This window comes from Sceloporus occidentalis, unplaced genomic scaffold (assembly GCF_023333645.1).
Source record: "Sceloporus occidentalis isolate IW3139 unplaced genomic scaffold, rSceOcc1.0.p SCAF_3, whole genome shotgun sequence".
In the NCBI taxonomy this organism is placed as follows: domain Eukaryota; kingdom Metazoa; phylum Chordata; class Lepidosauria; order Squamata; family Phrynosomatidae; genus Sceloporus; species Sceloporus occidentalis.
In genome coordinates, this window is record NW_028316983.1 from 69,577,691 (window position 1) to 69,596,378 (window position 18,688).

General features: G+C 41.7%; 1 protein-coding gene across 7 annotated transcripts in view; it reads left to right on the top strand.

The window, feature by feature from the left end:
• Positions 1-17,973, top strand: part of SZT2 (SZT2 subunit of KICSTOR complex) — a 106,156-nt gene extending 88,183 nt beyond the window's left edge. For 2 of the 7 annotated variants that reach the window (XM_089514936.1, XM_089514941.1), the window contains 17 exons: positions 63-190; positions 282-391; positions 2,444-2,626; positions 2,703-2,973; positions 3,347-3,426; positions 4,388-4,513; positions 4,818-5,020; positions 5,304-5,397; positions 6,693-6,773; positions 7,115-7,189; positions 10,096-10,309; positions 11,408-11,591; positions 15,259-15,381; positions 15,730-16,219; positions 16,429-16,545; positions 16,970-17,038; positions 17,376-17,973. In XM_089514936.1, the coding sequence (XP_089371062.1) occupies positions 63-190; positions 282-391; positions 2,444-2,626; positions 2,703-2,973; positions 3,347-3,426; positions 4,388-4,513; positions 4,818-5,020; positions 5,304-5,397; positions 6,693-6,773; positions 7,115-7,189; positions 10,096-10,309; positions 11,408-11,591; positions 15,259-15,381; positions 15,730-16,219; positions 16,429-16,545; positions 16,970-17,038; positions 17,376-17,519 (2,692 nt within the window). In that variant the 3' untranslated portion in view covers positions 17,520-17,973. Of the gene's footprint in view, positions 1-62; positions 191-281; positions 392-2,443; positions 2,627-2,702; positions 2,974-3,346; positions 3,427-4,387; positions 4,514-4,817; positions 5,021-5,303; positions 5,398-6,692; positions 6,774-7,114; positions 7,190-10,095; positions 10,310-11,407; positions 11,592-15,258; positions 15,382-15,729; positions 16,220-16,428; positions 16,546-16,969; positions 17,039-17,375 lie in introns of those variants that run through there. The other 5 variants (XM_089514937.1, XM_089514939.1, XM_089514938.1 and 2 more) reach the window with 5 other exon arrangements.
• The last annotated feature ends 715 nt before the right edge of the window (positions 17,974-18,688 follow it).

Below are 18,688 nucleotides of genomic sequence, written 5' to 3' on the forward strand. Positions count from 1 at the left end.
AAACTATCAATAAAGCATAATTTTTTAAAAAAGAAATTGTTGTATGTTCTCCTCTGCTGCAGTGGTCCTCAAGGTGTGTCCTTTGAACCATATGCTCTCACACCAGGCTCTAGTGCTCGACCAGCTGTCATTCGACACTTCATCCTGTTGGGGCGTAGCTTCCATCAGTGGCGTTGCAGCACTGAACCAGGTGAGTAACAGTCCAGGAAGTTCCATCTTTGCTTCTGTTAGGCCTGGGCAAGAATCTCAAGAGCTAAACTCCACTTTGCAATCACTTCTAGCTCTCAAAGGTTTCCAACGTTTTGAGGCCACAGAGCTTGGTTCTGCAGAGAAGAATTCAGATGTAGCTCCCCGGCAAAGGTTCTTTTTCATGGAAATTGTGGACAAAAAGGTATGTTTCATACTGGGTTTAATAATAATAATAATAATAATAATAATAATAATAATTTATATTTCCCGCCTCTCCGTATGGATCGAGGCAGGATTACAACAGTAAAAACAACAATTACAAGATTAAAACTACAATGTCATATAAAATACACTCAATAAAACAATATACCATTACCAATACAATGTATTGACTAAATCATCATTTAAAATACATATCGTTACAAACAGAGGTGGAGTATTTCTAACTCTCCTGTAACAGATTGGGTGGATAGGCTTGCCGGAAGAGATCTGTCTTAAGTGCTTTATTAAAGGCATCTAAGGTGATAATAAAACGGATCTCCTCTGGCAAGTCGTTCCAAAGCTTGGGGGCTACGGCAGTAAACGCTCTGTGGGAAATTGTTATTAACCTGGTTTTAGCATATTCCAATAATTTCTCATATGTTCTGAGAGTGCAGGGCAGATTGTGTAGGGAGAAGTGTTCCCTCAAGTAACTTGGGCCCAAGCCGTGTAGAGAGGAGAGATGCCATCCTTAGTCACTGCAGCAGTCGGAGACATAGAGAAATAAATTTGGGTGTCATCAGCATACTGATAACACCACACCCCATGTCTTCAGATGATCTCGCCCAAAGGCTTCATGTAAATGTTAAACAGCATGGGGGACAGAATGGCGCCCTGAGGGACGCCAGATGCCAGCTCTCTTTTAGAAAAGCAGCCCAGATGCCCCCAGCATCACCATCTGGAATCTGCCTGAGAGGTAGGAATGGAGCCACTGGAGTGCAGTGCCTCCAATACCTAACTCCCTCAGACGTTTCAGAAGGATACCATGGTCTATGGTATCGAATGCCGCTGAGATGTCCAAGAGCACCAACAGGGTCACACTTCCCCTGTTATGCCCAGACGGAGATCATTGACTAAGGCAACCAAGGAAACTCAGTATCCTACCCTGAAGCCAGTTTGAAATGGGTCCAGATAATCGGCTTCCTCCAAGACAACTTGGAGTTGGAGAGCAATTGCCCTCTCGATCACCTTGCCCAAGAATGGTAAAAGAGAGACCGGTCTGTAATTATTTCTTACTAAGAGATCTAGGAAGGATTTTTTCAAAAGTGATTTGACCACCACTTATTTTAGTTGGTCTGGAAATTTACCCTCCCTAAAGGATGCATTAATTATAGATCGTAGTAGATTCTTCACTGCATCACTTCCCTGGGCGGTCAACCATGATGGGCAGGGATCGAGGGAGCATGTTGTCCTGCTTCCACTTCCAAGAAGCTTGTCTGCTTCATTGGTATTTACAAACTCAAAGTGATCCAGTTTGACATAGTCCACAGAGTCACTGGACACTTCTCTTACTGTCTCTGTTTTAATGCCCACGTCCAGATCAAGTCTTATCATAGAGATTTTATCTGTGAAAAAGTAATTAAATGCATCACAGCAGGCTTTAGTTGGTTCCAAAAGCAGGTTCAGGGTGGGAGGCAGTGTAGTTAGTGCTTTAACCACCCTGAACAACTCTGCTGGACGAGACCTTGCAGATGCAGTGCATACAGCATAGAAAGAGTTCTTTGCTGTATCCATTGCCATTCCATAGGACTTCAGGAAGTCTCTATGGCGTGTCTTATCAGATAAAAGTTGATGTTTCTGCCAACAGTGCTCTAGTCATTGCGCAGTCCGCTTCATTTTACGAAGATCTTGAGTGTACCATGGTTTCGTATTTGAAGCGGACTGGAAAGGACACTTGGGAGCGATAGTGTCTATGGCCTTGGTAAGGTTGTCATTCCAGATATCAACCAAGGCTTCAACCTTCACAACCCTCTAGGGCTTCCTGGAACTTAACGGATTCCATCAGCCTTTGAGAGCGGGCCATTCTAATAGGTCCTCCACCCCTGAGGGGGATGTGGGTGGTAGCCTTCAGTCTCACTTTGACCAAGAAATGGTCCGTCCAGTTTAATGCCTGGCCCTTGCAAAATCTCTGAACTTGGTTAGAACCTGGAAGCTTTTGCAGGCTGGGCCAAAAACCTACATGTGTTGGGCTTACTACTCTCCCTTTCCTTTTCAGCTGGTGCTCTACACCTACAATTGGTCTGTGGACCTGGGCAGTGCCCTGAGCAGCTCTCTCACTCGCTTACTGCAGTGGCAAAATGCCCGTTCCCATGTGGTTCACTGCCTGCTGAACCAGAAGCTTGGACTCTTCCACCACTACTGTTACATGGACACTCCATGGCATGAAGATAGCAAACAGGTAACTTTGATTTTTGTGAATTCTCATGTCAGTTCTGTGGCTGTAAGTGATACTCACTGGGTGTCTCTGTGTCTAGGAGCAAAATCCCTTCCTGAATTCCACTCTGGAGGTGGATACCCTGATCCGGAGCTCTAGTGTTCCCCCTAGCAAGGAGCAAGGTCGACTCATTGGTTCTACTCGCATCATGCAACCTCTCCACTTCCCTCCTGACATGGTGCCCTTCGATGAAGCTCTTCGTGATGTCTCCATCAATAGGCCTATCTTTCACAGCCCTGAGCTGGGTGCACTTGACCGTGTGGCCCAACATGGAGCTCAGTTCCTAGAGATCAAGAACATGGAGAGGAAAGGTAAGCTGAAGGACAGGACTAAGGGAGAAAGCTTGCAGCCATGAGATGGAGCAGGATTACTGATATTTTGGGGATATCATGACAAGTGATTGACTGCAAAACAAGAGTGGACAATTTTGGTTCTCCAGATTTGGTTGGATTGCAGCTTGTGTCACTATCAGCTAAGCCTGAGTTGGCAGTATCTGGAGAGTAATTGTTGCACTTGGTGTAAGCGATACACTATGGGTGGGGTGGCATAGAATACAGACATTTTAGAGAAATTGAATCTCTAGCCCTGAGAAGCTTTTCAGCAGGGAAAGCTCATCCAAAAAGGAGGTTCTGGTTGAGGAAGGCTCTGGACCTGCTGTCCTCAGCTCCTACTCCTGTTTCACAGAGCTGGAGAAACAGATGAAGATTGAGAACCTCTTCGTGACATGGCAACAACGGTCTGCGCAGTCCAACATGCCAATCAGTGTGAGTTGGTGGGGGTGAGTGGAGCCAAGATTATGGGCACTGCTTAGATTTGAGAGATATGTACCAGTTCTGCAAGCTATGGATGACCTTGTTCTTAGAGATAACAGAAAGACATAGGTGAAGCAAGTTTCTTCCCTAAGAAGACTTTTAATTCTAAACAGAAGACCTGTAGGGTCTGGTAAATAACCATCTGAAAATTATGTCATCTCCTACTACTTTCACCCCAGTGAGAAGTATGCACTTGATAAGGAGCATAAACTAATTTTTTTTCAGGACAAATTGGTACACTTTATGGTTCATACCTTATGAATGTTCTTCACACATTCCCTCTTTCCTCATTCCTCTGTTAGCAGATGATAAGTGTTGTGTGGAGTTGCGTATTATGCATTTCTGCTGTGAATCCCTTGAACTCAGCAGCTCCAGAAAGAGACCGTAATATAATGGAAACTGCAGTGCAGATAAAGTAGGGGGTTAGTTCAATCAACACACTACCTTGTGATTCATGAGATGTTCAGGTGAAATTGGTCTTTGGTCATAAGTGATCTTGCCAAATGGTTATTGCTGTTGTGTGCCTTCAAGTTATTTTTGATGCATCCTTTGTAAATAGCTGTTCATTAAAACTGTGCATGCAGTAAATGATGAATGTGACATACAGTGCCCCAAATGTTCTAACATGTATGCTCATGTGATAGGACTATCTAGACTTGGATGAGTAATAAAATGTTCCTTAGCATTGGAGCAAGAATGTTGTTTAATAGAATATATGGCACTCACTGAGCAAAACATTTGGTGACTGCCCTTGCAGTGATTGTGTCTATAGCAGCTCCCTTTTGATTTTCTTAATGTTCTTCATAGCTGGCAGTGATTCTCTTGGATAATTTGTAGCTGTTTGGAAGAGGTCTAGAGGTATGTGAAGGGTACTACAATATATGGTGATTACCTCTTTAATGTGTGTTTGTAGCTTGCAGATTTGGAAACTCTGAAGCAGTCATCACGCCTGGTCCATTACTGTGCCACACCTCTACTCTTTGATCCTACTTTCCGACAGCAGATTCAGGCTGATCAACAGAGCAAGCCAGAGGGGAAGGTGAAGTGCAGGAAGCAGGGAAAGAGTCTTTATAATACCACTATGTGTTTCTTCCATTTTCTTTTCTCCCAAGAGGAGGCAAATAAGCAGCCTTTCTCTGCTTAATTGAGTCTCTCCACCAGTTGGTTAGAACTGGTTGGTTGAACTAGGTGAAAGATATAGGAGTAATATTGGCTGGATAAGCCCATTCCTTTCTACTACCTAGTCATCAAAAATTGTGTCCTTGGGTGTCATGCAAAACAAAAGCCCATATGTCTCTCTAAAGCAGTTTCTCATGACTTCTTATTACTCACTTACGATTTAGAAGCGACATCGTTCAAATGATTCCACAGCATCCAGTAGAGACCGCAGCCACAGTTGCGATTCTGCAGAGGGACTGCCATGTAGGGCCAAAGATGAGGCCTGGCTCCTGGAGTTGTGTCACACTTTCCTACAACAATATATCCAGTACCTGCAAAGCATGGGCTTCATTCTGGTGCAGGTGCGCCCAGCTTCACCCACCCGGAGGTTAGTGGGAATTAGTAGGCTGATGGTGGCCTAGGATTATGAGCACAGGGAATTTAGGGAGCATTAGCAGAGGGCATGGCATAGACCTGCTTTTTTACATAAGGATCTCCTGGAGAGTATGGCTTCAAAAAGATGTTTGGGAAATACCTGACAGCTTTGTTGACTTTTTCCAAAGAAGATGCTGTGAGGAATCTGCTCAAGTCTGCTTAATGCTTCATGCATCATGATGTGGATATAGGACATTTTTGATTCCCCTCTCCACCCCCCCCCCTCTGATTTTCAGCAGCACCAGCCGAATCAGAGCTCTGGCAACAATGGGCAATGAAGGACGCAGCTCCTTCTCATATACCAAGCCAAAGGCTGATGGGAGTCCAAAGGTGAGCAACTCTGCTTTGGGTTCAAATAGAAAGAGAGATGAAAATTTGGTGGCATAGGTAATTTATCAGGTATGAGGAATCTTTGGCCCTCCAGATGTTCTGGATTTTCAAAATCTCAGCCTGCACAACCAATAGTAGAGTGGTATTATCTGTAATTCAGTATATTTGGAGGGCCAAAAGTTCTCCATCCCTGATATATTGACAGTGTCTCAAATTTAGAAACTGTTCAGAACTTATTTTTAAGATCCCTGTTGGCTGTCCCTAAGTGTACCTCTGTCTCTTTTCTGAGAGCAGCAACAGGCCAAACTACTCTTCAACCTGGTACACATACCACTATTGCCTTCTACTGACTCAAGTTGTTATCCATTAGTGATTCCAGGCTCCCCAAAAAATGTTTTTTAGAACAAATATCTGTTAACTCTCCAAGCTCCTGGATATCTATAGTTAGAACAATATTGCAGAGCTATGATATTAATGTGGACTCCCAAATTATGCCACCCGTAGAGTCAAGCAACTGATTATAGAGAAAATTCATCTTGCTTCCAAATGGGCCGATCTTCATTCACTCTCGAACTCTTCTTTTTCTTTTTGGTACCCATTGTGCAAGACATTGTTTGGGTTAGAGCATTACTTTATTAATCTTACTCTGGCCCCTGCTAGAAAAGCATTTACAGCTCTAAGGTACCAATGTATGACGGGCAGATATAATAACACTCCTGTCCATCTAACGTTATGTATCTGAAAAACTGGGGAAGTGGAGAATATCAAACATTACCTTTTACATTGTCCTCTGTATATATCTCCTAGACAAAGGTGTCTTGAATGTATTTTACATTCCCTTTCCGATTTGTGTCCTTTTGGCCAGCAATAATGTATTTATTACTTCTAAGGTAGCAAAATTTGGTTTAGCTGATAGCAAGATTAGAATGTTTTCTCGATCGGAATGACAGCTAGAACCATTCTAGTTTTATGTTTCTGTTATTTTATCATTAATGATGTATTATTGTTTTTTGTTGATGGGCCTCTCTTACTAATTTTACTATGTTGTTTTATTTGTGGTTTTTGTGCCTTGATTTTTTTATACTGTTTTTGTATTTACTGTTTGGATCTATTTTATATTGTGATGGCTTTTAGCTTTTAACATTAAACTTCTGTTTTGTTCTGTTGACTGTTTGGGAAGGAGGATGGGCAGTTTGAGAGAGGGATGGAACACATTTCTTAAGTATTTCCAAATGGACTCTTTCATATCGGAATTCTGTTCCTACACTGTAACAGTGCATATTTTTCTCTTCCAGACCACCAGCCCTCCTGTCACCACATACCATTTGCAAAGAGCTCTGCCTGGGGGCATTGTGTTGATGGAGCTGGCTTTTCAGGTAAGTGGAAACTGTCTTCTGCCATGCTTTCCTGCTGTGCTACCAGAGCAGACCAGATACAGTCCATATGCTTAAGTGGGAATAGCCACTGTAGATTTTTTGTAGATTTGTGGGTTTGCATGCATCAGAGGATTGTAATAATATGGTCAACTGTAACTGAGCACCAGTTACAGCCTAGCGGGAAAAGTGCAAGATGAGATTATTCAGTTCAGCTGGAGGTAGTGATACAACCTTTAAACTAGCTGTGCTGTGTAATAATGAATTTTGGTGCTTGCACAAAAGTGGGGCAGTATTGGGGAAAAGATGGGATCCAGGATTTCAACTGTTGTTCTTCTGTTTAGGGCTGCTATTTCTGCGTAAAGCAATATGCACTGGAGTGCTCAAGACTCCCCATGGGCCAGACTGTCAATTCACAGGTAAAATTGCAGTGTTCTGACTTGTCCTCAAGTGGCTATAGATGCTGTTGAAATAAATATGGAATAAGGCCTGAAGGTAGTAGTGGCTGAGATCCAAAACCTACTGCAGAAATAATCCATCTTCACTGCCCAGGCTCAATGCTAGGGAATTCTGGGGACTGTTTTGGGAGACATTTAGCCTTCACTGTCAGAGAGCTCCGGTGCCACAATAAACTACAATTCCCAGGATTCCCTAGCACTAACCCAAAGCAGTTAAAGTGGTCTCAAACTGGATTATTTCTGCAATGTGTTTTGGACCTAGGTTTTAAGACTTGATGAGGCCAGGTGTTCCATTGACTATCGATCAAGATAGCATCAAAATTATACTCATCATGTCAGTTTGCTTTGTGTTGAGGTAGCATTACGCGTCCATCCAGATGGTATTGGACTATGGCTCATAGCATTCCTTACCAATTGGTTGTACTGGGTAGAATTAACAGGAGTTGCAGTCCGATAACATCTGGACAGTTCCCATCCCTGCTTGTCTTGAGAAAGAGGGAAATTATAATCACCAATGTCTTGTTTATACTTCATCTTGAAAGTCTTCAGCCTTTCAGGCCTTGGACATGGCCTGTGAAATTGCTGAATAACAGAAGGCGCAGTCTTCTCCTGAAGAACAAGGCAATCTTACTATTTCTGGCTGGAAGCTTCCTTTACTGTAGTGTGTATGTGAAGATAGGAAATGCCAGTCTACACTTTCCCCTGCAATTTAGTATGTGGTAACCTTTTCACCTGAAACAGTACTTTGCTTTTGAAACAATATATTTGTAGTGTATCTTGATTCCTGAAGTAGGCTGTAATTTATGCTCAGCAACTTTCTGGGATTATTGAGCTACAGGCAACCTTTATTGTCCCACTAGATGGAGTTTTGGACCGAAGAGAGCACCTCATCTTGTTTTGGGGTTTGTTCAGTGTTTTGATTATGTGTGGTCTATTCAGTCTCTTGACTGCACTATGGAGAAGCTAGTACATGACACTGGGTACAAAGCAACACAGAAAACTAATATTCTTGAGTGTCATTACTCCTTAAATGCCGAATCAGTTAGCCTTCTCCTTGTGCAAACTTTTAAGACTTCCAAAGATACCTTGAGGATTCTAGAACTGAAAATGCTCTGGAGACAGTAGTGATTCAAAATGAAGCCTAATCTTTAGATCAGCCTTTATTCAGTTGCAAGTCAAAAACCAGTATCCTGCAACTGAAAAAACTAAATGCAGCAACTTCACTGGAAATGGAATAAACAGTAAATGATAGATTATTTAATGCAGGCAATTGCATTTTCATTCATGAGGCAGTCTGTCAGCAGAAGTTAATCACATGGAAACTCATGCTGGGTTGAAATATTCTGTCTTAATTGCAACAGTAAAATTCTAGCAGCAAAAGATGAGGAGGAATGACACTCATGGGATATTGGCAGGTGATGGAATTGTGGGCTGGGATCCACAGGGGTGAATGGGGAATTATTGAAGAATGTGAAGAAGCTACTTAAATGCTGTATACTCAGTTTCTTCAATACCCTCATTTTCTGAACATTTAGGGGGTGCTGATGAATTTTCAAATTCATCATTCTAGTTTCAAGAACTTAAAAGATTGTTCTTTCCTTTATAAAAAGGAAAGGGGGGGAGAGAAAAGAGAAAAAAAGAAAAGAAAATCTGGAATTCCTATGAAATGGATAAAAAACATTCATTGGATTTTTTAAAAAAAGTTTGCATTTGGCAATATCATTGTCACTGTGTGAAACCTCTGTGCTCCTTTTTGTAATTTTGTGAATGGCATTAATTGAATCTGTTTACAAACACCCATTTCTCTTTTTCATAACTTTATCACCTTGTGAAAAGCAAATTTCTCTAGATTCCTTCTGTTTGTTCTCATGTGGGCATATGCCACCAACAGCATTTCCTTCCCAAATTAAACTGAGACAGCACCTCCTACATTCCTTTTTCTCTTCATTCACAGAGCACCCTCATGTAAATCGGCTGCAAGTTCTTTAGAGGATGGTTTAGACATATAGAGAATAACAAACAAATGTACAATTTCACCACTTCAGTTTTAAATGTCTTCTACTAGTTACTATTTTAGTTTTAAGTGTCTTCTATCAGTTCCCTTCTGACTGGTTAAAACATTTTATGTTTGTATATTAAATGGTAATATCTCAAAAGTCATATATGTAAACCCGGAGGCCACCCAGGAGTGATACTCATACTGGAAAGGAGCCATCTTAGCTTATACATTCATTGGTTTTATGAATCATGTCACGTATGTATGATGTTTATTCCATTTCTCACAGCCACAATGCCCTCCCCACCAGGTTAAGCCCTTAGGAAGAGAAAGAGCTCATTTCTTGGGTTTATGTATTTTTCCTGACAGAGGTCTACAAGATATTAGCATCCCAGTTTCCCCTGGATTATTTGATTTATGATGCCGAGTAAGTTGGTGTTTGGGTTTAAGTTCTGTTTTCAAACCAAAATTCACCCCTGTTGATTTTGTGAGCCCACTTTTGCCTATTCTTGGAGGAGGCACAATAGGCACTTACCAACAGCACGAGAACTACTTTGATGAGGACTATGCCAGGTAAGGTATGATGCTTTCTATTGAAAACTGAATGAAAGACCACAAGATCAAATCTTCAGCACTAAGGCTCAGTGCCTAGGGACTGCTGCCCAAGCTTTTTACTGCTGAAGGACTTTAATTTTTTATATAGCAATGACATGCCTACTTAGGCTGAATGTCAGTAATAAGAATGAATATGCAATCACGCTCCTTCTGTCATGACCCATTTTTCTTACCTTCCTACCTCCTTCCAACATCATAAAACATCATTTTAGCATTGCTAGATCATCACTCCAGCTCTTCTCCCCTTTCTCCTTAGCTTTCCATGCTCTTCACAGAAGAGTGCGACAAAGTACGTGATCTCATGCATGTGCACTCATTCAGCTATGACTTCCACCTACGTGTTGTGCACCAGTACCTGCTTGGATCCCACATGGCACTGAGGCAAGGTTATCATCTCACCAGTTTCCTGGAAGACTTCATTGCCCAGCATCCTGACATCCCCAAGTTTGGCCGTAATCATATCTTCCAAGGTGAGGACTCTTGGGGTCTTTGGGGAATTATTTTTTAAAAGTTACAGGTCTATGGGTTCATCTTGGCCTGTCCTGTGATGAAACACAAGCACCCTGACCATATTTTTAGAATGGCATTATTGGTGTGTATGGCACTTCAGAGTTACAGAAGCAAACCCACAAGACAGTTCTCTGTCACCAAGAGCTAATAACAACAAATTGACAGTAAAGAATTGGGCTTTACTGTGATTCCAAATCCCAAGGTAGCCACTTCTTTGTCATATATGTCATACCAGATTGGTAAGTGTACCAAGTTACAAAACCACAGAATATGTTAGAATCATAAAAGATTTATACATCTTGCCTCAATCTCATCATCCGGCTCTCATAATAAAACATTCTAAAGACTATTAGCTAAGAGCTGGCTGAGAGGAGGCTGTGGGTTTAATGTCAGAGCTAATTAAAGTAAGTGGCACTTAAACAAGCAAAAGGTTTTAAGGGAAGACATAAAAAGCATAAAATCTGGCAAAAAGGAAAATAAACATAAAACAATAAGCTTGCTTAATTAGTCAAAAACAAAAGTCAGAACAGTGATTAGAGGAACAAAGAATTATATGTTCATTGATTGTAACAAACAATAGTATCCCTCCCTTAATCTCTTCTCCTCCAAAGAGCAAATAGGCTTCCATGTCTGATCATAGAAATTCCCACACAGTCCAGTAGTCTTATGGCATATAGAAAGGGTGAAGAAATACGGCCTCCAAGACCATTTAAGAAGCTCCCAGCGTGCCCCCTGCTGTCATTTTTAATTTTTTTACTCTAAGTAACATGGGGGCCAGTGTAACCATACCCCCTCCAGGGCAATTTTAGCCCAAGGAGAGACTTTTTAAAAAACAGGAACTAAATCAGAACTGTTTGTATCCTGGCTTTTAAAAGGTCTCTCCTGTCCTTAATACATGACAGAATTCCTTGCTCCTTCCCCCAAGATTGCAGAGGGAAATGGGGAAGGAGCCATCCAAAGTCATTGAGAGTGCGTGTAACTCCTGAATCTTGGCTAGTTTCCCTCCCATGACCTACAGAAAACAGGAGAAAATAGTATGCTGCCTCTTCCCTCAACAGGTGCCCTGGCCTTGCCTACCAATACTATCATGGCCCATCATCTGTACAACTATATAACTGACCATGCTAGCACCTACCATATGAAGCCATTACGCATGGCCAGGCCAGGAACTAGCACTGATGGCAAGAAGGGGACCCCTGGGCCCGAGCCAAATGAATATGCTCTAGTGTCCATCTGGAATAGGTGAGTGATTTCTGGAAATCATGAGATGCTGAAGTTCTAGTAACAATTATCCACAGTTGTGAACTCCAAAACCTCAACATGCTGTCAACTACCTTTCCACCTTCATTAATCAAAAGGTAGTCAAGTTTAGAACCTTTCTGGTCTTGAGGTGGAGGGATTATTTAACTTGCAACTAATGTTAAGTGCTGCACAGACCTTAAATATCACATGGGTCCTTATTTCAGTCTAAAGTCATAACTTGTGTTTTTCCTGGATTAATTGGCAAGGACAAAGTTTTATGTGTTTTGTTGTTGTTTGCCTCCAAATAATTTTTGACGTATGGCAATCCTAAGGTGAACCTATCATAGGGTTTTCTTGGCAGGTTTTTCAGAGGGGGGTTGCCACTGCCATCATCTGAGGCTGAGAGACTATGACTTGCCCAAAGTCAGCCAATAGGTTTTCATGCTTGATTGGAGATTTGAATCCTGATCTCCAGAGTCATAATCCTCACTGACTCTCCTTAATTTTGAATTATTGCAAATGGACCATAGTTTTAATTACCTTTATTCATGCAATTGTATAAGAAACCTGTTGAGGCAGATGTAGTCAGCATAGAAAAAGTTTTACACTCATAATTGTTCAGGTCTAGTTTCTTTTGTATAGCACTTCAGAACTGAGAGCAGTTCTTGTAAATTGCATAAATTATTTTATTTATTTATTTATTTATTTATTTATTTATTTATTTATTTATTTAATAAACAAAACAGTTAGACATTTAAACCACAGTCAAGGTACAAAATATACAAGTACACACATATATACAATAATACATAATAAAACAAAACCATCTTGTTGAATTATCTGTTATAAAGGCTTCCACAAAGTTAAGATGGAAGAGAGAGAGAAAGAATGGGAATGTTTGAAAAGATATAAAGAATTTAATTGAGATATAGAATTATAAAGAGCTACAAATGAACTATTTTCTTCAAGAAATAAATCTTGTAATTCAAGTATATATTTAAAAATTGCATAAATTATTTTAATGTGGTTTTAGTTTGTCCCTGGCTACATTTTACCTATCAAATCTTGTATGTTGTTTCAGTACTAGCCCAAAGAAACCAAGGTCTATCCTAGCACTATGTGTTACTGCCGCAAACAGTTCAGGCACTGAGAGGGATAAAATATTAATCTCTTAGTGAATGATCCTGGGTTTGAAATCAAAGGCTTTCACAGCCGGCATTCATAGTTTTTTGTGGGTTTTTCGGGCTACAAGGTCATGTTCTAGAAGAGTTTATTCCTGACATTTCACCAGCAGCTGTGGTTGGCATCTTCAGAGAATGCTGGTATGAAAGAGAGTGGGCCATATATACTGTTGTTTGAGAGGAGGTGATTTGCATGTTAATCTGTGTATTGGCCTGTTGTTTTCAGTGCTTCTCAACCTTTGGTCCTCTAGTTTTGAGACCTCAACTCCCAGAATTCCTGAACAATGAACAGAAGACTGGGACTTCTGGGAATTGAAGTCCAAAACATCTGGAGGCCCAAAGATTCAAAACCACTGTCCTACAATTTGTCCATTTACTTAATGATCCATGGTCTGCTGCAAATCCCCCTCACCCTGGATGGTTTTCATTTGCATTTGCTGGGTCCTGGTTTTGGTGTTTTTTCAGGACTAGTAGCCAAATTTTGTTTACTTTAAGAGTTTTTTCTTTCCTGTTGAAATTGTCCAGGTGTTTATGGATTTCTATGGTTTCTCTGTGCATTCTGACTTAATAGTTGTTGGCATGGTCCAGAATTTCAGTGTTTTCAAACAGCATTTTATGCCCAGGATGGTTTATAACATGTTCTGCTACAGCTGATTTTTCTGGCTAACCCAGTCTGCAGTGTCTCTCATGTTCCTTGATTCATGTTTGAACACTGCGTTTGGTGGACCACAAGAGAAAAGTAAACAAAGTTTAGCTACCAGTTGTGAAAAACACCAAAATCAGGACCCAGCAAATGCAAATGAAAACAACCTAGGATGAAGGTGATTCGCAGCAGACAATGGATTGTTAAGTAAATGGACATCCTGTAGGCCTTGCCATTCAGCATCAGGACAATATACAGATTAACATGCAAACCATCTCTCAACCAACAGTATATATACCCCACTCTTCCATTCCAGCATTCTCTGAAGATGCCAGCCAAAGCTGTTTGCGAAATGTCAGGAATAAACTCTTCTAGAACTGGCCTCATAGCCCGAAAAACCCACAAAAAATATCCTGGCTTTGTTTGATTTTTCTAACACAGTATTACAGTGATCCTTTTAAGAATCTCATGTGAGCAACTTGACTTTCAGATTACCTAGAACTATTGTGTTTACCTCCACACATTCTGCCTCATCTTGTCTCTCTTAATATTTCTTTATTACTTCTGTGTGAATCGGATACCCACAGGATGCTTTATCAACCTAAAAAGAAATATAGTTTGTCATCTTCTTTACCCCTATTGGTTCTGGCCCAAGTAAGGTCAGCTTTTACCTGCTTATAGAGCAATCATAAATTCTTGATTCAAAGAATTAAGAAGGCCCATTGAGGCTGTTACTAGCTTTGGCTCTCACATAGATAAGCCACAATTCTTGTTGTAACCCTTCAATGCCCACACCTTATTATACAACACCCACAGAATTCCCAGATTTGCTCTTTAACAAGTCAGAACATGTAGCTTCTTCTTGTCAGTCTAGCAAAGATTTGTACCCTTGTAAAATATCTGTTACTTCATTACCCCTTCTCTACATTTACAATACAGGTATGTATTTAGCAAAACAACATACAAATACACAGGAAAAAACACATGTAAATTTGATTATGCTACACAGATGGTACAGGATGGGGACAACAGTGCTGCAGTACACAGTTTTATTCTTCTTATTATTATTATTATTAGCTTTATTTATAGAGCGCCATAAATCTACACGGTGCTGTACAAAACCAAGTAAAATCAAGAATATAAAAGCCTGCCTATGGCGTACAATCTAAAAGTTAAAGCAACAAATTAAAAACATCATATAAAACAAGTTAAAACAGCAATATCCACTAATTGTTTTGTGTTGAGATACATAAAATGGCCATTATCAGCCCTGGAAACCCACTGAGTAGCAAGTTACATAGTCTCAGGAAAGCAAAGGCAAACTCCCTATGAACAAATCTTGCCAAGAAATCCCACAGTAGGTTGGACTTAGAGACACCATAAATTGGAAACAACTCAAAGGCATACAACAACAAATCTGACAGAAGGATTTTCAGATTTGTGGCATATCCTTGAATCCCAGTCCTGTAGCCCTCTTATGCCTTCCCTTTCAATTTTTTTATTCCAGTGGTACAATTATACCAAGTATGCATATCATTCCCTTCTTTTTGTGTGTAACCAAATTATATAGTGCATTTGTGATGTGTTTCTGACACTGCCAGAAGCACACTACAATTAGATAGGAATGGTAAGTCAAATCATGGACAAAACACTACAGTTGCCGGGCTCATTTACTTACAAGAGTCAACAGTGTCTTTATATGTTTAGTTCAACTGACATATCTGCTGTGGTACAAACCCACTTGGCTGCAGGCCAGGTAGTGGTCAAATAGGTTAAGCCTGCTTTCTTCCCTTAGCACTCATTTATTCCATAGAGAATCTCTGACACCATTCTCTGCTTACAGCTCAGGTTCCTATAAGGATTCAGAAGGGTTACGTCACCATGATGACTTTGATGTGTCCATGCTTGTATGTCACAGTGCTCCACCCTTTGAGGAGCAGAATGAGGCAGACAGACTCATGCTACGGTAAGAGTAAAGACAGGTAAAGTTGCAAGCAGGAGCATCCCTGTTCAGGGAGTGGTAAAAGATTGGACTATGTTTGCTTTTTATACAAATACTGTAGCAAATAAGGTAACAGAGACAGTACAGAGTTACCGGGTCAAGACGTATGCACCTAGGAGCAGCATAACAGTCTGTGCTGGGCTGACAGGTATGGAGGCCCATAGGATTATTGTAACAAAGTGTCTGCATGTGAGCAAAAGTGGAGAACAGGTTTTGGTTTAGATGTTGCAAGGGCAGAAGAGACTTAATTATTAAGTTGGCTTTATCTGGGGGAGACATGAGCTGCAGTGGCTACTGTCCACTTCTTCCCAGGTTACACTTCTACGTGATCATGACAAGCCAACGGGAGCTGTTCCCACGACTCACTGTAGACATGCGACGCTTCAAGAAGCTGCCACGCCTGCAGCGGGAGGCACTGGAACCGGTTCTGGGACGTGGAGCCTGGGAGACAGCAGAGGGTGGCTGGCAGCGCAAAGAAATAATGGAGCCCTGGGAGGAAGTGGAGGACAGTGGCGAGTTTTATGCAGGTGGCCCTCAAGTCAAAGTGGGTCCTGGGCTCTTCTATACATCTCCACTGTTCCCATTGCTTGCCTCAGAGGTGGCTGCTGCCCAGAGACAGCTGACTAACATGGTGCAGCTTGCCAAGTGTCACTGCCGCCGAGACAACCTCTGGAAGCGGCTCTTCCTGCTTGAGCCCCTTGCCTCTGACAAACTGAAGCTGGGCAAACTCTCCATTGGTGAGCTGGAAGAATTGCTGGATGCAGTGCACAAGAAATCCATTGCTGACATTGACCCCCAGTTGGTGAGTGGCTGAGCCGAGTCAGGACATGTGAATATGTATGTGCACCTAGACTCACATGCACATCTGACATTCAGCAGATATTCAGTGGTCTGCAAAAGGCAGTAGGGGCACATGCTCAGATAAACCTGTTGTGGAATAGTCTCATGTCCAGGTATCATATGCTGCAAGGGACTCCATCTCCTTAACTTCTTCCCTTTCTCCCTCAACAGAGCTGCTTCCTCACTATGACAGTCTCTTGGTACCAGAGTCTTATCAAGGTGTTACTGAGTCGTTTCCCCCAGAGCTGCCGCCATTTTCAGAATGCTGATGCTGGCACTCAGTATTTGGTAAGACTCTTCTAGAACTATGACCTGCTGAGCTGTGCTTTCCAATCAATTTGGCATGGGTTAATCAAGAATGATCTGTGTTCATCCCACCTGGCCAGGTTCGGCATTTCCATTTGTCAGTGCCAGCATCCTTTGGCAAGTTATTTGTGGGGGGAGGGTGTGTGTCACATGCAGCTCTTTGAAATGAGGATTTTTCCTCACTCAGAAAGCTTTGATCCAGGGCTTTTTGGGGGGTGGGATTGTGTCTTTCTAGTCATTGCTCCCGACCATTGCTTTCCCATTGTAGTGTTCTCCTTCCTAGCTCCCACCCTTGCAAAGGCATCTGATCCTCTCAGTGAGTAGGTGACATTGCTGTGTTGTTTTTGCTCAGCACAGTAATGTGATGGATACTTTTCTGATGCAGCCCTTTACTCTTTCTATGCAGGTCGTTCTGAACCAGAAATTTACGGATTGTTTTGTGCTTGTATTTCTTGATTCTCATTCAGGAAAAACGGTGAGAACCTTTCCTTTGGTAATTTAAGGGGAAAGATGACTGCCATGTTGGAGCCCTGTTGACTCAGAGAAATTTCTGCTCCCTGGGGCTGAGTGTAAGCAAGAGGTTGCTCATGTTCTGCTTTGGGGTTGATGTACTGTTCCTGTGTATTACAGTGGTTCAGTCTTTGGTACTCTGCTGATAGCATGATGTTGATGACAATGGGTGTTGGCCTGCAGATTGCTAACCTAATTGCGATTGGAAAGCAATCTTATGGGGAGTTGGTAAGAACACTGTTGGTCAGCATGTGGACAGATTGCTGGCAGCTGTACTGATTGTTTGTTTGTTTGTTTGGCAGAGTCTGACAGTGGTTTTTCGGGAGTCTTTCCCAGTACAACCCCAGAACAATGAGAGCCCCTTGCCACAACTTGTGTCTACATACCACCATCTGGAATCTGTCATAAACACAGCTTGCTTCAACCTCTGGACAGGGCTACTATAGTAGTGACTGGTTCTTCCCATTTGGAGCACACTGCATGGACCCAGCAGTTGTAATTGGCTGGAACAAAGGAAAGACCACTTCATGTGGTAGGAACACTGGGTGATATGAGGGTACAGCTGGCTGGATAAGAAGTCAGAACACTTTCAAGGATTCGGACTGTGCTGAATAGAACCACAGGAGAAGTAGGTCTGTGTCTGGTGCACAGCAATGGCAACCTGACTGAAAGGGAAAAGGCACCTTCCCAAGTACCCACTGAGGTCTTTGGGTGGACATGCCTCCTTGAAATTCAGGGCCGAAAGACTTCTGGATTCGCAGACTTAGCCAGGCCTTTTTAGAGCAAATCACTGGATGGGCTTTAGTGGGAGGGTATTGCACAATGATGGAAATGTTTTCTATGAAGTGAATGTACAGTATATTAAATAAAATGGATCATTAATTATAACAATAAAATACTTTGTCACAAATTTCTCCAGAAAATGTTACATTTGTCCTACAGGAGAAGCAGAATAGATTCCCCAACAAATGTCCAAATGACATCTCTGTCAAGGTGAATGGTGCCACTGCTAGATTCTTAAAGCAGGCATTTAGGGGGGGGGGAACTAATTTGTTTCCTAATGCATTTGGTTCATGCTCAAATGGATCATGTTGTTGTATATATTCCCTGGGTTCTATGCTGTACTATAAGGGCTTTTAACTATGAAGCAGTAAGTCCTAGACTGGGGCATGTTTTTCTGTGACTGTAAGTAGTTCAAGTGGTAGTTTATTGTGCAAGGAAAAAGCAGATGAATACTAGAAATGTCCCTTAGAAGGAAGTTCAGCAATCTTATCTGGAGCCACTAAGTGGTACTATAGAGCTGCATTTGGTGAGCCCAGACTTTATTCCTTTGCAGTAAATTACTTCCCATTCTTTGATAGCAGGAGGAGAAAGGCATGCCAACACCATTATTTAGCATGATAACATTATTTCTCTCTCCTTTGGAGGGTCAGCTCTTACAATTGTAGTGAGAGGGCAGCAGAGAAGTTGTGCTGGGGAAAAAGAACATTTTTCACAGGGAAAAGTGCAGCCAGGAATGGCATCTATTCAGGAATACAAGTGGTACATTCTGGGGCTGGAGTGAAGTAACAACAGCCACTTAAGTAATGTCACTTTGTTAGGAGAACACATCTAT